The sequence below is a fragment of the Acartia tonsa genome, chromosome 9 (assembly GCF_053477335.1).
Source record: "Acartia tonsa isolate MP-2025a chromosome 9, ASM5347733v1, whole genome shotgun sequence".
In the NCBI taxonomy this organism is placed as follows: Eukaryota; Metazoa; Arthropoda; class Copepoda; order Calanoida; family Acartiidae; genus Acartia; species Acartia tonsa.
Genome location: NC_137268.1, coordinates 17,817,956 through 17,835,613, shown reverse-complemented (window position 1 = coordinate 17,835,613; position 17,658 = coordinate 17,817,956). Strand labels below are relative to the sequence as shown.

Here is a 17,658-nt window from a genome sequence, read left to right as displayed (position 1 = left end):
TCGCTACCTATCTACCTCCAACACAGAGCCCGTAGAAACTTGGGTCGAGGTTACTAGTTGTAGACATAGGATTAAAGTAGTAATTCTTAATATATTGTTCATAATTCTAACGTAAATACCCGATGATATATCAGTCATGGCCCATCCTCTTATTGGAGGCTAGTGACTGAGCCCCTGACATCTAGGGGCTCTGTAACCCCTACTAATTCTTGAATCTAGAAAAAAAAGCCTAAAACCATCCCGGTATAATAGCAGATAAGAAACTAATGAAACAATTTTAAATAGGATCGGAATAATTTAATTATATTGTAGCTTCGCTACTGACTATACAACCTAAAAGTGTATTCATTATCTAAAATATCCTATTCCTTGCTATAATTGTCATTAAACCAAGATTATAGGGATCGACAGATCAATGTAAAAAAAATCGACATTTTCCAATAGAAAATGGGGTATTCCTATCCAGTTTTTTGTTTAGGAATGAATATTTTTTGCCCGAGGCAATAAATGATGGAGCGATAGCTCATCATTTATTTACGAGGTAGTCACAAGGGGAAAAAATGACTACCTCGGGGAAATAAATGACTACCTTGGGAAGAAAAAAAATATTTCCATCCACTATTTAAGGGGTCGTTTATGTGAGAATGACTTTTTCCATAGTTACGAACACACTAAAACAATTTAAGTTTAACTAATTTCCTTCTTTCAACTATTTAAAATAAATATTAATCTTTACATAATAGTCACAGGGTGTCTGTCTGTCTATACCATTGGATCTCGTTATCCACACTTGACCGATATGGTTCTTCTTTAAATTTAACCTTTTATAGGACTTTATATCTATTTTTGGGGAGAGTACCTTACCCTCCTAAGAGAAATCGTCCTTGGAAAAAATAACCCCACAGATTTTTTTATTAAAATAAAAAAATAAAATTGAAAGTAGGAGTGAGTCAACTACCCACATAAAAGCCATTAGGGGGGGGGGGGGTGAATCCATTTTCGTATTAGCGAAGGACTATCCCTAATCTATTGCTACTACACAATACACTATACAGGTGGTTGATACAAAATTTCTTATTTCATTCATTAGTTAAAATTTAAAAATATATGTAGATGTAATTTTTATAAATAACTGAAAATTTATTGGTTAGATTAATATTCTAATTTTTAATCTCGTTAATTTCATTTGAAACTTTTCTTTCAGTTTAGTATGTCATTTTAAAAGCTTTTTTGACTCTCTTTATAATGTAACAAAAATATACAAACAAAACTATCCCAAAGCTACATGAATACAGGATGAGTAATAAGGACTTTATATTTTAAGACTTGATTATAAGAAGCTACGCTGTAAAAAAGTGTCTTATCGATCTAGGAATCATAGTTCCTAAAATTATATGAGAGGTTCTTTATAACATGTAAAAAATTTCTTTAAGAAAGGCAAAATATAATAGTTTTTTTTTCCCGGTGGATAGGAACCGGTTCTCATCCAAACGAAAAAAACTATGTCTAGCATCGTATTATAAACAGCTTTCCGCGGATATAGAATGTACAATTATAAGATTAAAACCAGTTTTTTAGCCCCGAGGTGCCGAAGGCACCGGCTTAAAAAAAACTGGTTTTAATCTTATGATTGTACATTTTTATATTCGTAGAAAGCTGGATATAATACGATGCTAGACATAGTTTTTTTCGTTTGGATGAGAACCGGTTCCTATCCACCGGATTCGAATGAATACGAGAAATATTATTAAAATTAACTTATGGACTTTCTGGTAGTGATTATAGAGTTGCTGAACTATCTAAATCTGAAACTGTTAGCTAAATTATGATGCTGTGTAAAAATAATAAGGGCTATATGTCACGGACATACGAACTATTTAAACATAAATATATGAGAAAACTTCGCTTATAAAACTGTCTATTTGTAAGTGTTGGTATAATGGATATAGAATATATGTGGATATTATGACAGGGGAAAACTTATCCTCAATTTAGGTTGCTAACATGGACATAAATCATATTGGCCAGTTCGTTCATCCAGAGGGAGGGTTTTTGACGGGGTAAAGGTGGTGGATGGAGGGGGAGGGTCGTTATTTTACCTAGCTACGGGTTTCACTTTATTAGAGTACATGATTAGGATATTGAGTAAGATCCAAGTAATAATATATCCATTGTGTTAGTATATAAGAATATTGTGTGTGTCAGATTTTGATGAATCATGGCCAAGCTACTACAAGATGGGTGTAGGACAAACACTTGTAAGAAAATCACAAACAAATCTAGAACCAAATTAGCAAATGATTTTATGCATCGAATTTAAGATTAGGCTACATCCTAAATGTTGGACAAACAGCCAAACAACTTTTAAAGGGTGTTTTTGAATATGTAAAATAAAAGTTCTTTTGTCTTAAATGAGAATTTCCAAGGGGTTTTTGTCCTATAAAGATTTTCTTAATACACTCCTCTATCAATAAATACCTCAAATATTAAGATATAGTGGCGTTTGATGGGCTTACTACTTGCCTATAGTGGAATTTTATTTGGGAGGTTTCTGATACAAAATAAAAATTTTGGAAATGGAATCATGTACCTGTACCTGTACCAGCTCTTCATTCCACCTGGGAACATAAGGCTGTAACAAGGGCTCTCCATCCATTTCTATTCTGTGCCTCTGTCTCTACTTCATCCAAGGTTAGGTTAGCTTTTTGAAGATCAGCTTCTATAGTCCTTCTCCACGTTCCTTTTGGCTTTCCCCTTTTCCTCTGTCCTTCTGGTACCCATTTAAAGGTTTGTTTAGTAAGCCTTCTATTGGTCATGCGTAATACATGTCCAAGCCAAGAAAGACGTTTTTTCTTTATTTGTAATGACATTGCTTCACTATTTGTTCTTTTGTGTAAATTTTTATTAGATATTCTCTCAGGCCAATATATTCTACATATTCTTCGTAGACATGTATTATGAAATGCATCTAGTTTCTTGAAATTTTGTACATTTTCCCTCCAACATTCAGAACCATACATTAGTATTGATTTAACATTACTATTGTATATTCTAATTTTGGTTCTCTCGCTGTATTTATTGGATTTCCAAACTGGTTTTAAGATAGCAAAAGTTGCACTTGCTTTATTAATTCTTGATTTAATATCTGCTGCTGCGCCCTCCTTTGGGTTTATAATAGTACCCAGGTATGTAAATTCTTCAACTACTTCAATTGTATTATTGTCAACAATAATAGGTGCTACAGCATTGTCATTTGATATGTACATGGCTTTAGTTTTGTCAGCATTAATAATCAAACCTGTCTGTTCAGCAAAATTTGATAGTCTGCTGGTTTTGTTTTGTAAATTAGTTATGCAATCTGCAAGAATTGCAAGATCATCAGCAAAATCAAGGTCATCAACATTTGCTGCATGCCATCTAAGACCGTTGCTTCCTTCATTGGTTTGTCTCATTACCCAGTCAATAACAATAAGAAAGAGTATGGGTGAGATAATACACCCTTGTCGAACTCCTGTTTGCACCTCAAACCAATCAGATAATTGTGTATTGAGATCCACACAACACTCAAATTTGTTGTAGAACAATTTTATCAAATTTACAATTTTTGCAGGAATTCCATAGTTTCTGAGAATTCTCCAAATGGCTACTCTACATATAGAGTCAAAAGCCTTTTTGAAATCTACAAAATTGATGAATAAAGGTTTTTGCCATTCTGAAGCTTGTTCTATAATATCTCTTAGAGCAAAAATTTGGTCAATACAACCTCTTGACTTTCTAAATCCAGCTTGTTCTTCTCTTAGTAATAAGTCAATTTCATCTTCAATTCGAAATAAAAGTATTTTACAGAAAACTTTGCTTGCAATGGACAAAAGAGTTATACCTCTCCAGTTGTCACAATTGCTTAAATCACCTTTTTTAGGAAGCTTTGTTATAACACCTTTGCACCAATCTTCAGGTATAGTTTCTTCCATCCAAATAGCGCGAAATAGATCAGATAAGTATTTGGTGGAAGTATCCAAGTCTGCTTTTAAAATTTCAGCTTGAATAAGATCGATTCCTGGTGATTTATTAGATTTTAAAGATTCAATAGCTCTTCTGACTTCTGCATCTGTTGGAGCATCAACATTTATATCTAAGTCATTGTCTGCACTTTCAGGATCAGCTATGGTTAGTGGTTCAGGTCTATTCAGAACTTCTTTGAAATGCTCTACCCATCTATCAGCTTTTTCACGTTCTGTGGTGAGTATTTGACCTTGTTTATTTTTAAGTGTATTAGAAGATGCTGGTTTCTTTCCAGCTAGGAGCTTGGTAATTCTATAAAGTTCTCTTGAATCACCATGAATGGCAGCTGTTTCTGCCTTACCAGCAAGATCTTCAATGTAATCACGCTTATCTTTTCTGGCACTCCTTTTGACTTTTCTATCCTGTTCACTATATTCTGCTTTTAGTTCTTCTTTTGTCTCAGGTGAATTTGTTCCCAACATCTTAGTTTTAATTTTCTTTCTTTCATCAATCTTTGACCATGTCTCATTGGAAATCCATGGCTTAGATTTGTTCTTTTTGAAACCAAGAACATTTTCAGATGTTTTTTGAAAAGCTAATTTGAAGTTGTTCCACTTTCCTTCAACAGAATTATCTTCTTCTGTTTGAGATTCTTCTTCATTCTCAAGAATTTGAAAGCGGTTTCTCAGCTCTAATTTGAATTGCTGTTTAATGTCATTATTCTTTAGTTTATTTGTATCGTACTTTCTCCTTGTTGGATTAGCAGGATTTTCCGACTTTCTCAATTTAAGTTTGAGAGTTCCTACAAGGAGGTAGTGGTCACTGTGGACATCAGCACCTCTGTAGACACGTACATCTTGAAGAGAGTTTCTCCATTTTTTGTTGATGGTAAAATGGTCAATCTGGTTTTTGGTAATTCCATCTGGAGATGTCCAGGTTTCTTTGTGAATCCTTTTGTGAGGGAAAATTGTACCACCAATAACAAGATTATTATTAGTGCACAGTTCACAAAACCTTTCTCCATTGTCATTTATGACTCCAAGACCATGTTTACCCATCACTTGCTCCCTTCCACTATTATTGCTTCCAACCTTGGCATTCATATCACCAAGTACAATAAGGACATCATGACTTGGAACAAGATCAATTTCTCTTTGGAGAATTTCATAGAAATTGTCTTTATCATCATCTGTTGCTTGGTTGGTTGGAGCATAACATTGAATTATAGTGGTTTCATGACAACAAATAAAATATTTGGATCAAGTCAAGCTGAGTATGCCAATAGCCTGTTTTGGCACACGCTACTTGACTTGGGGTAATATTGGCATACTCTACTTGACTAGGGGGAATATTGGCACACTCTGCTTTACTTGGCGTAATATTGGCATACTCTGCTTTAATTGTCAAGATATGCTTTTTCTAAAAATTTTAAAATAATTTATGTATATATACTAGTGGCTCCACCCCTGCCCCCCCCCCCCCCCTCGATGTCTCTAGGGGCATTTGAGGGAAGGAGAGAGCTGAAAATCTCCTTTACATTTAAGTTTTAAAGGACCAATAAGAAGCTTCATTGAAAGAGGAACCATAACAGTCCATCGATTAGTGAGATCTTTTATTTTGAAATTTTAATTGTTTTAGGCTAATTTTCGTAACTTTTCTACTACTTGGAATAGAGAGCTCCTAGATGCTAGGGATGCAACTGCTAGTTTATATATTTTACGTACATAAAGTAGTAAATTTGTAGGTTGAATTATTATAATATAAATCGGAAAATATGTTAAATTCATCTTTTTTTATTTTTTTTGTCATGCTGCTTTGTTTGATAAACTATTGGCATACTATGCTTTACTTGATGAAATATTGGCATACTATGTTTTACTTGGGGGAATATTGGCATACTCTACTTGACTAGGGGGAATATTGGCACGCTCTGTTTTACTTGTTGCCATTGGCACACTCAGCTTGACTTGATCCAAATATTTTATCTAAGAATCTATATCCTATTTATATATAATCGTTGTTTAAGTGTTTTATATATTATTAAAAATCATAACGGTTTATGGTTCTAGATAAAAGTAAATTTGAATAAGATATTATATACCCCCCTAAATACGCTATTGGTTTGGGATTAAATAATAAGGAATTTAATGTAGAGATATAGAGGGTAGTAAATATACCAAAAATTGTTCTTTTAAAAAGAATTACATTATAATTTTAAAAATGGAAACTAAATACTAAACATTCGTAAAACGCTAAAATTCAGACATTTTGTATCTTAATTTTAGAGATTTTTGCTTTATTTTAAAATTAATTCTTATGTTAGAAGATTTTTCTTCACAAATATTAAGCAAATATGGCATTAATTTCTTGTGCAAATTTGAATTTTGATCTAAAAAAATTAAAAACCAATATCTATAATACAAAGTAGTACGATGTCTGTCTGTCTATCCGTCTATCTGTCTGAAGCTTAAGATCTCAGGAACCACTGAACCGATTGGACTCTACTCTTCAGAGAATATACCTACTGGTCCTGTGTGGTTTTAGGCTATTCACACCCAACCCCCATAAAAATGAATAATAACTAACCCCCCCCCCCAAAAAAAACCCCACCCCAAATTTTTTTTCTTATTTTTCTATTTAAATTTAAATAACATAAAAATAGGTTGATCAACCTCTTGGGGCAAAGCCTCTAGAGACTAGGGGCGAAGCCGCTAATGTTTAATAAAGACGCATGGACTTTTTGTAATTTCAAATTTAGAATTAAAGATTAATCTATATTTTACTATAAATGGCAAAATCCAGACTGATGTAATATATAAGATATGCCTATTCCTTTATCCCATTAAACACCTAACCTGCCTATCTACTAGGTGGAAGATTTGTGCCTTTATCAGTATAATTATCTAAACCTTGATGTCATAATACGAGAACAATTTTACCAAGGCTTATAGTTGACCCTCCTTTTAAAAATTCTTTTATTTACTAGTCGGTGAATCCATAGCATCTAGGGGTTTAACCACTAGTAGTTGAAGGGATGGGCAAAAACCTAAACCATAACAAGATTTAAATCTGAAAATAAAACAATCCCTTGACGGTTCCAGGACAAACGCAGGAGTCCCAAACGTCGGCGTGGACAAACGCAGGAGTGATAAAATATTAATTTAATTAGTTATTTCTATACAGATTAGGTTAGGTTAAGATATAAATATAGAAATAAGCCACCCGCAGGGGTTAGGCATTTAAAAAACCTAAAAAATGGTTTAAAATAGCTTAGGTTAGGTTAAGTATCCACTCCTGCGTTTGTCCACTCCGACGTTTGGGACTCCTGCGTTTGCCGTAGGACCCTTGACCTATGTGGAACTTCCCTAAAATGGAGAACTATATCAGTTTAGTAGTTATCAATATTATAATCATACAGACAAAAACCATAATTCTTTAAATGATAGAATGATACCATATATCATTACTAGCAGCTGCGTCCCTAGCATCTATGGGCTCCAAATTCAAGTCAAAATATAGCCTAAAACCATCCCAATACTTAGATATGAAAATAAAACAACCCATTGACCTATGTGAAGCTTCCCTAAAATGGAGAACTTTTATTTGTCTTTGTTTATCTCACTCTCTTTCCATATCTAAGTGTAGTTTAAAAAAGATAGGACAATTCTATTTCACTAGGATATTGACTGGTATCTTACACAGGCTATAACAACTTGCTACTACTTGAGAGTTGGAAATTATACAATTAGGAAAATGGGATATAGGTATAGGTATGTTGGTTGATTTAGAGACTATAACTACATGTAAAATTGATCCTATGAATGTGCAATGCCATTGGTTGGTCGAAATGCTTGAAGCGACCACAGCATCCTTTATTTGTTGTTTTCTGTTAAGTTAGAGATAATTTACATTGGTTCTTGGATATTTTAAGCTATTCAGTATTTGCTAAAGTCTTGCGTTCATAGGGTTTTGCCAGATTAGTTTGAAACCTTGTTGGTTGAAGAAAAGGGGAAGGCTAGTCTGCCAAAAATGAATATTAAGGGGAATGTTGTTGACACCCTTCCACTCTTCTCTTCTTCACGTGTATGCTTAAGATAGTTTAAGACTATTTCTCGTATTCATTCGAATCCGGTGGATAGGAACCGGTTCTAATATATACGAAAAAACTACGTCTAGCATCGTATTATATCCAGCTTTCTACGAATATAAAAATGTACAATCATAAGATTAAAACCAGTTTTTTTAGCCAGTGCATTCGGCACCTCGGGGCTAAAAAAACTGATTTTAATCTTATAATTGTACATTTTATATCCACGGAGAGCTGTTTATAATACGATGCGAGAAATAACTATTACTCACTTACTTTTATAGTAAAGCGACTAAAATTAAGATGAACTTTCCTAACTGACATAAAAATATATTATTATTCAAGGAATGTTTTTTAACAGTCACCTTTCCCTCTATCCATGTCTTGACATGACTTTGAAAATATTTTTCTAGTATTCCCTTATCATATTATCATTGTAGTATTGAGTTTTCAACTTTTTTACTGGTTTTTAAAAACCAAGATTTCATACAGTTAGGATCGGTATGTCCGTCCGTAACGGATAGCTCTTATCTTATGCATCTTAGAATTGTATTATTGATTTCAAACTTTGCACTTTGATTCCCGTAACAATGAAGTATAAGTTCGAAACTATAGCCATTACCAGAATATCCGTTTGTCCATTTTCAACATGATGATTTTTTGACAACATTTCTTATATGATATAATTATCCTATTTGCTTGATTTTTAAAATATTAATTCCTAGGGCTATTAGGCATTGTTTTATTAGCAAAGTATAAACATAACAAAATCCTAAAATGCAAGTACATCCTTATTAAACATCTGTGCTTTTAAGACAGCAATTAATCTTTAAACAAGGATGACAACATCCATAAGTAGCGAAGCACAAAAAATCGTGGATGGAAATACGTAAAAGTAGATTTAAAGTGTATTTATCCCAAAAAAGTTTGAAAATTGGACCAAAAACACCAAATATATGGGGAAATATGTAAAACATTTAAAAATAGCCAAAAACCTGATAAAAGGCAGTCTGACAGCCATGGTTAATTTTGATATTTATAACTGAAAAAATTTTGAAAATCGGACCATAAACACTGAAGATATGGAGAATAATGTGATAAATACAAAAATAGCCTAAAACCTGCAAAAAGGCAGTCTGGCCGTCATGGATGTTTTCTTTACACGACGGGAAATTTAATTCTCATATCTATAACTGAAAAAATTTTGAAAATTGGACCATAAACACTGAAGATATGGTGGAAATGTGAAAAATACAAAAATAGCCTAAAACCTGCAAAATGGCAGTGTAGCCGTCATAGTTGTTTTCTGTAAACGACAGGAAATTTAATTTTGATATCAATAACTGAAAAATTTTGAAAATCGGACCATAAACACTGAAGATATAGAGAAAAATGTGAAACATACAAAAATAGCCTAAAACCTGCCAAAAAGGGGTCCGACCGCCCTTGATGTTTTATAGTTAATTGTGCTCCCTAATAATGGGAATGTTGTCAAAAAATTTCAGCTGTCTATCTTTAAGAGGAGCCGAGAAAATCACGTTTCCCCTATTCTGTCTTACACGGACAGACGGACGGACAGACGGACGGACAGACGGACGGACAGACGGACGGACGGACATTTCGAATTATAGAGTAGCTTCGCTACTAAAAAATATTAAATTCATATATTATTTTAAAAATAATATTGAATTTTTAAAGCGCTGACACTCTTATAATTTGTTCATACTCGTTTGTCTGGCCGTGTGACTAGATAGATGAATAAATAGATAGATAATTATACTTTAGATAGATAAACAAATATAAGTAAAATTTATAGTTGATTCATAAAAATATACAAAAATTATACTTACTAAAGTGAAATCAATAAAAAGTGGAAAGTTTTGATAAAATGCATGAAGTTTCAATCAATTGAAATAACATTACCAAACTTGCCTGAGACAATTGTTCTATAAAATAAATGGTACGCTAATTATTCATTATCAGAATTGAAAACAACTCTGGGATCTAAAGGGATAAGACAAAACGAGATAGATTAATGTCAAACAGATTCAGAAAACAAAATTACCTATTCTGTTGATTGAAGTTATTGGTGAAAAAGTTAGGATTATGCAAGTTTGAGCCAAACAATCAAAATTCAAAAGTTGATGAGTCAACGATTAAGAATAATATATTTTAAAATTTTGGGGACTAGTGTAATAAACAGCCCAATGTCAGCTAAATACTTTAAATCTTTGTCTGTCCTGTTCTACTAATTATTATGTAGAAAACTATTCCCTATAAAAGTCAATGTTTACTGTTAATTTAGACTATTGTATTTAATTCATTTTGGAAAAGGAAAAAATATAAGGCTTGGCATTTAGAGTTGCCAACTTTGAAATTATTCTAAAGCAACATTTTTATGGATAAAAAGTTTTTCTTGTGTTATCTCCCTTAAAAAAAGATATTTATAAACCTTCCCAGGACCTATGAGAAGCTACATTGTAAAGGAGAACTATATTGGTTCAAAAGTAAGTGAGATTCTTTAATTAATATACATAGAGATCCTGTTTCTTTTATTTAAGGATGTATATGGCAACCATGTTTAGAAACAATATTAGTCTCCCTGCTCAGATAGAATGTATGGCAACCATGTTCAGACAAAAATATTGGACCTAGCCTCAAAGTTGGCAATCAATATTGGAACCCCTGCTCAGATAAATATATGGCAACCATGTTTAGAAACAATATAAGACCTCCTGCTCGGATAAACGTTATGGCAACCATGTTCAGAAACAATATTGGACCCCTGCTCAGATAAAAATTATGGCAACCATGTTTAGAGACAATATTACGCCCAATGCTTGGATAAAAGTTATGGCAACCATGTTCAGAAAATATTGGACCCAATGCCCTAATAAAAGTTTTGGCAACCATGTTCAGGGACAATATTACGCCCCATGCTTGGATAAAAGTTATGGCAACCATGTTCAGAAACAATATAAGACCTCCTGCTCAGATAAACGTTATGGCAACCATGTTCAGAAACAATATTGGACCCCCTGCCCAGATAAAAGTTATGGCAACCATGTTCAGAAACAATATTGGACCCCCTGCCCAGATAAAAGTTATGGCAACCATGTTCAGAAACAATATTGGACCCCCTGCTCAGATAAAAGTTATGGCAACCATGTTCAGAAACAATATTGGACCCCCTGCTCAGATAAAAGTGATCCATTTCAATTATAAATCAAAGTGTGAACTTTAATGAGTGATTGGATACCGTCAAATACAATTTCTGTTCGTCTAACCCTATAAAACTTCAGTGTTGTAATTATATCAACATATCATATAATAAATAAGAATATGTATATAAAATACGACTTATGTTACTATTTAATATAGCTTATTTGGTAAATTGTCTAATCAAACACAAGTATGAAAAACAGCTTGTCAAAGTATCAATTTGATTACTTTTCAGGTGTGGTTTCCAAACCGATTATCCGGTGGACTATAAGCGGATCTTTGCTGACCTGAAACACCATATATAGCATCGTATTACAGACAATTTTTCATGCATATTAAAATAAAAATTGTAATATAAATACCTAGTTTTGATAAATTTTATTTTTTTTAAAGCTGTCTATAATACAATGCGATAATAACTATTTCAAAAGCTTATTCAGTACAAATATAAAATACTTGTATGTTAATAAATGTTTTCCGATTTTCTGGGAAAGACAGTTAGAGAGATAGGATCCATATTTTGTCAATTTCAGAAGTTTTTGACGATGAATTGTTCACCTATTATAGAGCCTTATTATTTTATAGTTACATCGACATTATAACCAATATTATATATTTAATCTCCAATGCTAATAACAACACGTTAGTTTGATATGGTTGATTGAATAGACTGTGTGAATTAAAGATGATTTGTAAGATTTTCTTGTATTGACATATGTCATCAAATTGAAACTTTAGTTTTCTTTTAAAACATTTATATAATTTACTATTTGTTTGTAATTTGTTAGATTGGGTCAAGTGCAAATCATAGTTGAATATTGCTGGTGACGATTGCTTTCTGGTTCCTGGGATTATTACAAGATTACTGGATCCAGCAGCAATTCTAGGTTCCTATTAGCTGGCAACCTGCAAATTTTCCTTGTTACCAGCATTTTTTTTGTTCATTTGTAGATAGATATCCATGAATCCCGCAAGTCTTGTTTAATCACTACATTTTTTCTTTGTTTAATTTCCAGGGAATACTAAATTTCTGAATTTGTTGCAAAAGAAGTATGGGTTTGAAAAGATTAATATCCGCTGGATTAGAACCTGTTCTCAGTCATACTGAAAGATCCTGTTTGGCATCGTATTTCCACAAATAATAATTTAGAACTCACAATATTGATAACAAAACTGTTTTTAATCTAATTTTTCATCTTAATATCTGCGGAAAGCTGTCTATAAAACATAATATGATGCGATAAATAAGTATATCACCCTGTTGAAATAATGTTTTTATAAAATTTATCCCCCGTCCTATTGGACATATTTAATACACCAATTAACTAATTGGTTTCCTTTTACCAGAAGTAGAATTATATAATAATCGATATATTATTTCTTGGATGTTGTACTCTAATAAATTGTTACTAGCATCGGACTAAAATAACGATTACCCCCATCTACCCCCTTTACCCCATCTCCTTACCCTCCTACTGGATTAACGAACTGACCAATAAATGAGGTTCATGTTAGCAACCTATATTAACGACAAATTTTTCCCTGTCAATATATCCACGTACATTCTATATCCATTTATATAATACATATACATCATCAACCTAGCTATACAAAATTGAAAATAACATAGTTAATACATCAACGTTGCCTTCATTTGTTGGCTTAAAAAACTTTGGGCACTTTTATTAATTGCACATCAATTATCCACTGTTTTATTGCTTATTTCCCTGTAGATTAAAAGGTTGGACACTGCTATTCATAAGTTTATAATTTTTTTAGCAAAATAATCTGAAACGCCTTTGAAAACTTTGGGTACTAGTACGATTTACAATACAATTAACGTCTCATGTCTCACAGCAAAAACCAATTGTAAGATTTTCTAAAAAAGACAAAAATACATTTAATTATTTCAGTAGTTACTTTAATTAATTTCAATATAATAAATTAACTTTTACTAATAAACTTGGAAAATTTTCAAACGTATTTTGATGTATAGGCACTTCTTTATATTTGTAGCGTTAGTCCACCATGTTGTAAATTATCTAAAATTCTTTTAAAATCTTAAAATATGTTTTCCATTATGGCTTCGAAACTTTTTAAACTTCGTTAGAATGGGACCGGTTCTTAGCCATACTGAGATATCATTTATATCATCGTATTACAGACAATTTAAAAATAAATTAAAAATCATAACATCAATGCCAGTGTTTTAAGCTTCTAGGGGCCGAACTTAAAATCTAAAATTTTTAAATTTTAATATCCTCGGAAAGCTGTCTTTAATACGATGCTATGAATAACTATTACACTTTTAGTTTTTTCAATTTGGCTATTTTCTAAATTTTATCTGTTTTATACGAATTCATATGTGTAATTTGTAGTAGTAATATGTGTTAACATTCAGGGATTAAGGAATATTTAATGAGAGGTTAGAATCTCGGCCCAACATCGCGTCATAACCAAAGACGGCAAAAAGTGGTTCCTACTGCTGCTATGCCAGGTGCGTGACATACATAGTTAGACACTGGTCGCCGGAATAGAAAAGCAGTTTTTTGAAACAGGCTCTCTGAGATTATTACAGATTCTGATATATACATATATAGACTAATGAAAAATGCAAAAAACGAAATCAAAAGCGTTCCTTCTTGGGAGAAAATGCGGGAAAAAGATTTTAGCTATTTTTAACCTAAAATTCACATTGGTAAGCCTGTAAAACAATATACTCACATTTTAAACATGTCATTGCTCAGCACCTAGAAGTCGTAGAAAAATGCTACACATACCATTGGAAAGCTCATAACCTCTAGTTTTCATATTGGGACATAACGTTTTTGTACTATTATTAGTTTTTGAGCTATCCTCTGAAGTATACACAAGTTTTAAAAATGCAGTTTTTTCTTGAATTTTAAGTTTGATACTTGTTGCACAAACCTTTTTCAAATTATATTACTTAGCACCTAAGAGTTATAATTATTATTAGTTATATAATTATTTTATATAGGTAAAATTGAATATTTTGGGTACTGTCAATTTTAGGAGGGAGGGGGGGAGTTTATACACTTCTAGGAAATGAAATTCAGTATAAATTTTTGCCCTGGATGTTTTTGGGCTTGTTGTTATAGTTATTAACCTTTTTGTAAAATCTCTTATATGATTAAATCTACCAGTAAAACTTTAAAAATTTAAGTTTGAAACTTTTCTTCTAGGGGCTAGTGGGTTAAAACAGCCCCAGAAACACTAAAATCTTAGGTCTGAGCTTATTTTTAAAGATAACAAGTAAATTTTTTTAATGTAAACTTTTTTTGCATAACTGAGCTAAGTAGCCACTAAAGATTTTATTTTGGCACTTTCCTTCTTGGGGTTAGTGGGGTATAACACACCTAAAAACACTAAAATTTAAGGCTTGAGCCCAATTGTAAACTTATAAGATCCAAGGTGAGAAGGAGAGTTTAAACACTTATAGGCAATGTAATTTAGTATAAAATTTTGCTCTGGATGTTTGGGCTTGTTGTTATAGTTATAAACCTGATCATTTTAAAATCTCTTATATGATTAAATCTACCAGTAAAACATAAGTTTGGCACTTTCCTTCTATGGACTAGTGGGGTAAAACTGACCCCAAAACTTAAGTTTTCATTCAAATTCAACATGATATCTTTGAAAATAAGCTCAGAACTCATAATATGTGTACTTTGGAGGGTGTTTTACCCCACTAGACTCTAGAAGGAAAGTACCAGAATGAAACTACTTAGTGACTACTTACTTCAATTATGTAAAAAATGTTTACGTTAAAAAATTAGCTTGATATCTTTAAAAATAATCTCATTATTAACAATTTTAGTATTATAGGGGCTTTTTTACCCCAAAAACCCCTAAAGAAAAGTGCCAAAATTCAATTTCTAAAGCTTTACAGGTAGATCCAATCATATAAGAAAATATTAAAAAAGAATCATTTGATAACTATAACAACAAGTCCAAACAGCCAGAGCAAAATATGATACTGAGATATAATTTTAATGTTTAAGGGGTTGTTTTACCCCACTAGCCCAAGAAGGAAAGTGCCAAAATGAAATCTTTAGTGGCTATTTATCTCAATTATGAGAAAAAATTTTAAATAAAAAAAAATAACTTGAAATATCTAAAAATAAGCTCAAGCCTTAAATTTTAGTGTTTTGGGGGGTGTTATATCCTACTAACCCCAAGATGGAAAGTGACAAAATTAAATCTTTAGAGAATACTTAGCTTAATTATGTAAAAAAAGGTTTACATTAAAAAATTGGCTTGATATCTCAAAAAATATGCTCAGACCAACAAGCCCAAAAACATCCAGGGCAAAAATTTATACTGAATTTCATTTCCTATAAGTGTATAAACTCCCCCCCCCCCCTCCCTCCTTGGTTCTTACTACAAACTATACACAAGACAATTTTTAATTAAGATAAAATTGACAGTACCCAAAATATACAATTTTACCTATATAAAATGATTATATAACTAATAATAATTATAACTCCTAGGTGCTAAGTAATATAATTTGAAAAAGGTTTGTGTAACAAGTATCAAACTTAAAATTTTCAAGAAAAAACTGCATTTTTAAAAATTGTGTATACTTCAGAGGATAGCTCAAAAACTAATAATAGTACAAAAACGTTATGTCCCAATATGAAAACTAGAGGTTATGAGCTTTCCAATGGTATGTGTAGCATTTTTCTACGACTTCTAGGTGCTGAGCAATGACATGTTTAAAATGTGAGTATATTGTTTTACAGGCTTGCCAATGTGAATTTTAGGTTAAAAATAGCTAAAATCTTTTTCCCGCATTTTCTCCCAAGAAGGAACGCTTTTGATTTCGTTTTTTGCATTTTTCATTAGTCTATATATGTATATATTAGAATCAGTAATAATCTCAGAGAGCCTGTTTCAAAAAACTGCTTTTCCCTTCTGGCGACCAGTGAGAGTAGGGTGAATGCTTTAGCCCAAACCAGGCACAATTCATTTACCATGTACAGTTAGGACTTCCAGACAAAGGTCGTGCAATCAACGGGATGGATGTATAAAGGGAATGTGACTATATAATCATTCAAAGCAACTATACAAGATTTAGTTTAGAGATATACCATAATAAGATCTCATGGTATATACATAGGCTATTTTAAGCTACATAATGATGGATTTTGTTCATTTACAATGTTATATAAATGAATTATCTTACAATGCCTTATCCCTGATTAAACTTGGACTCCCTATGGATATACACACTACAAAACTAGAAAATAGACAATAGAAGTCAATCAACGAAGTGGGGATAGGTAGAAAATATTTTGAAAAACATTTTCATTCAGCTATATAATCATATATACCAAAGTAGATGTGTGTGTCCACTAAGATCTCGCATAAGATTGTAATTTTTCATTGTCATTGATGACTTATTATTATCATAATTCTTTCATATTGGTAATAAATTGTCTGTTATATTTTTTCTTTATAAAAATGACCATTACTGACTTTTGATATTTGATATTTTGATATGATAAAAACAAAAAAAATATATATATATTTTTCTATACTTTATATTCATAGATTTTCTTACATGTACTTAAAAGTAATTGATGTTATATTTCAGAAAAAAAAACACTAATTAATTAGTATTTTTGTGTACTACATATTTAATAAACAAAAAAATTCTGAAAAATATTAATGAGACTATCATTTATTATATATTTTAGTTGTTCAACTACCGTGGTTTTTGATACGTTGATTCATTGGGCGATTAGGCCCCATTTAACGACATTTCCACCAAAATAAATTGATATGTACATCAAAATTTTATTCAGTTCTAGTAGGATAACATTATGACAATGAAAAATGGACGTTCGGACATACATACATACTCTAATACTAATAAAGAAGATGCAATTAGAGAGGGAGGGAGAGGACATTGGGTTGTTTATTACACTAGTCCACAAAGTTTTATAATAACATTTTTACTCTTTGGCCTTACAACTTTGGGAACTTAGGTTCATTAAGTTAAGTATCAAAAAGTTTTAACCAATAATTGTAATCTACAGAAGTGTTAATTTAGTGTACCACCATTGAGATGCACATAAATTTATCGGCCAATGTCTTATCCCTTTAGATCCCTGAGATGCACTGCTAAATCTATATTGGTAACATTTAACACAGGGATCTAAAGTGGTAAGACAATGGCCGATAAATTGATGTACATCCTCAATGTTAATACACAAATTTACCCCTTCTGTAGGTTACAATTTGTGGTTAAAAAGTCCCCAGGATTGTTAAGCCAAAGAATAAGAAAACTTTGGGGACTAGTGTAATAAACAGCCCATTGT

At 31.9% G+C, this 17,658-nt stretch overlaps 1 protein-coding gene across 1 annotated transcript; it reads right to left on the bottom strand.

Moving 5' to 3' along the window:
* Nucleotides 1-3,736: 3,736 nt before the first annotated feature.
* LOC145327412 (uncharacterized) lies at nucleotides 3,737-5,105 on the bottom strand. Its single transcript, XM_080170963.1, has 2 exons — nucleotides 3,881-5,105; nucleotides 3,737-3,795 (listed from the first exon to the last, which is right to left on the bottom strand). Exons 1-2 carry the CDS (start codon nucleotides 5,103-5,105, stop codon nucleotides 3,737-3,739), a joined length of 1,284 nt encoding a protein of 427 aa, XP_080027089.1.
* Nucleotides 5,106-17,658: the final 12,553 nt, after the last annotated feature.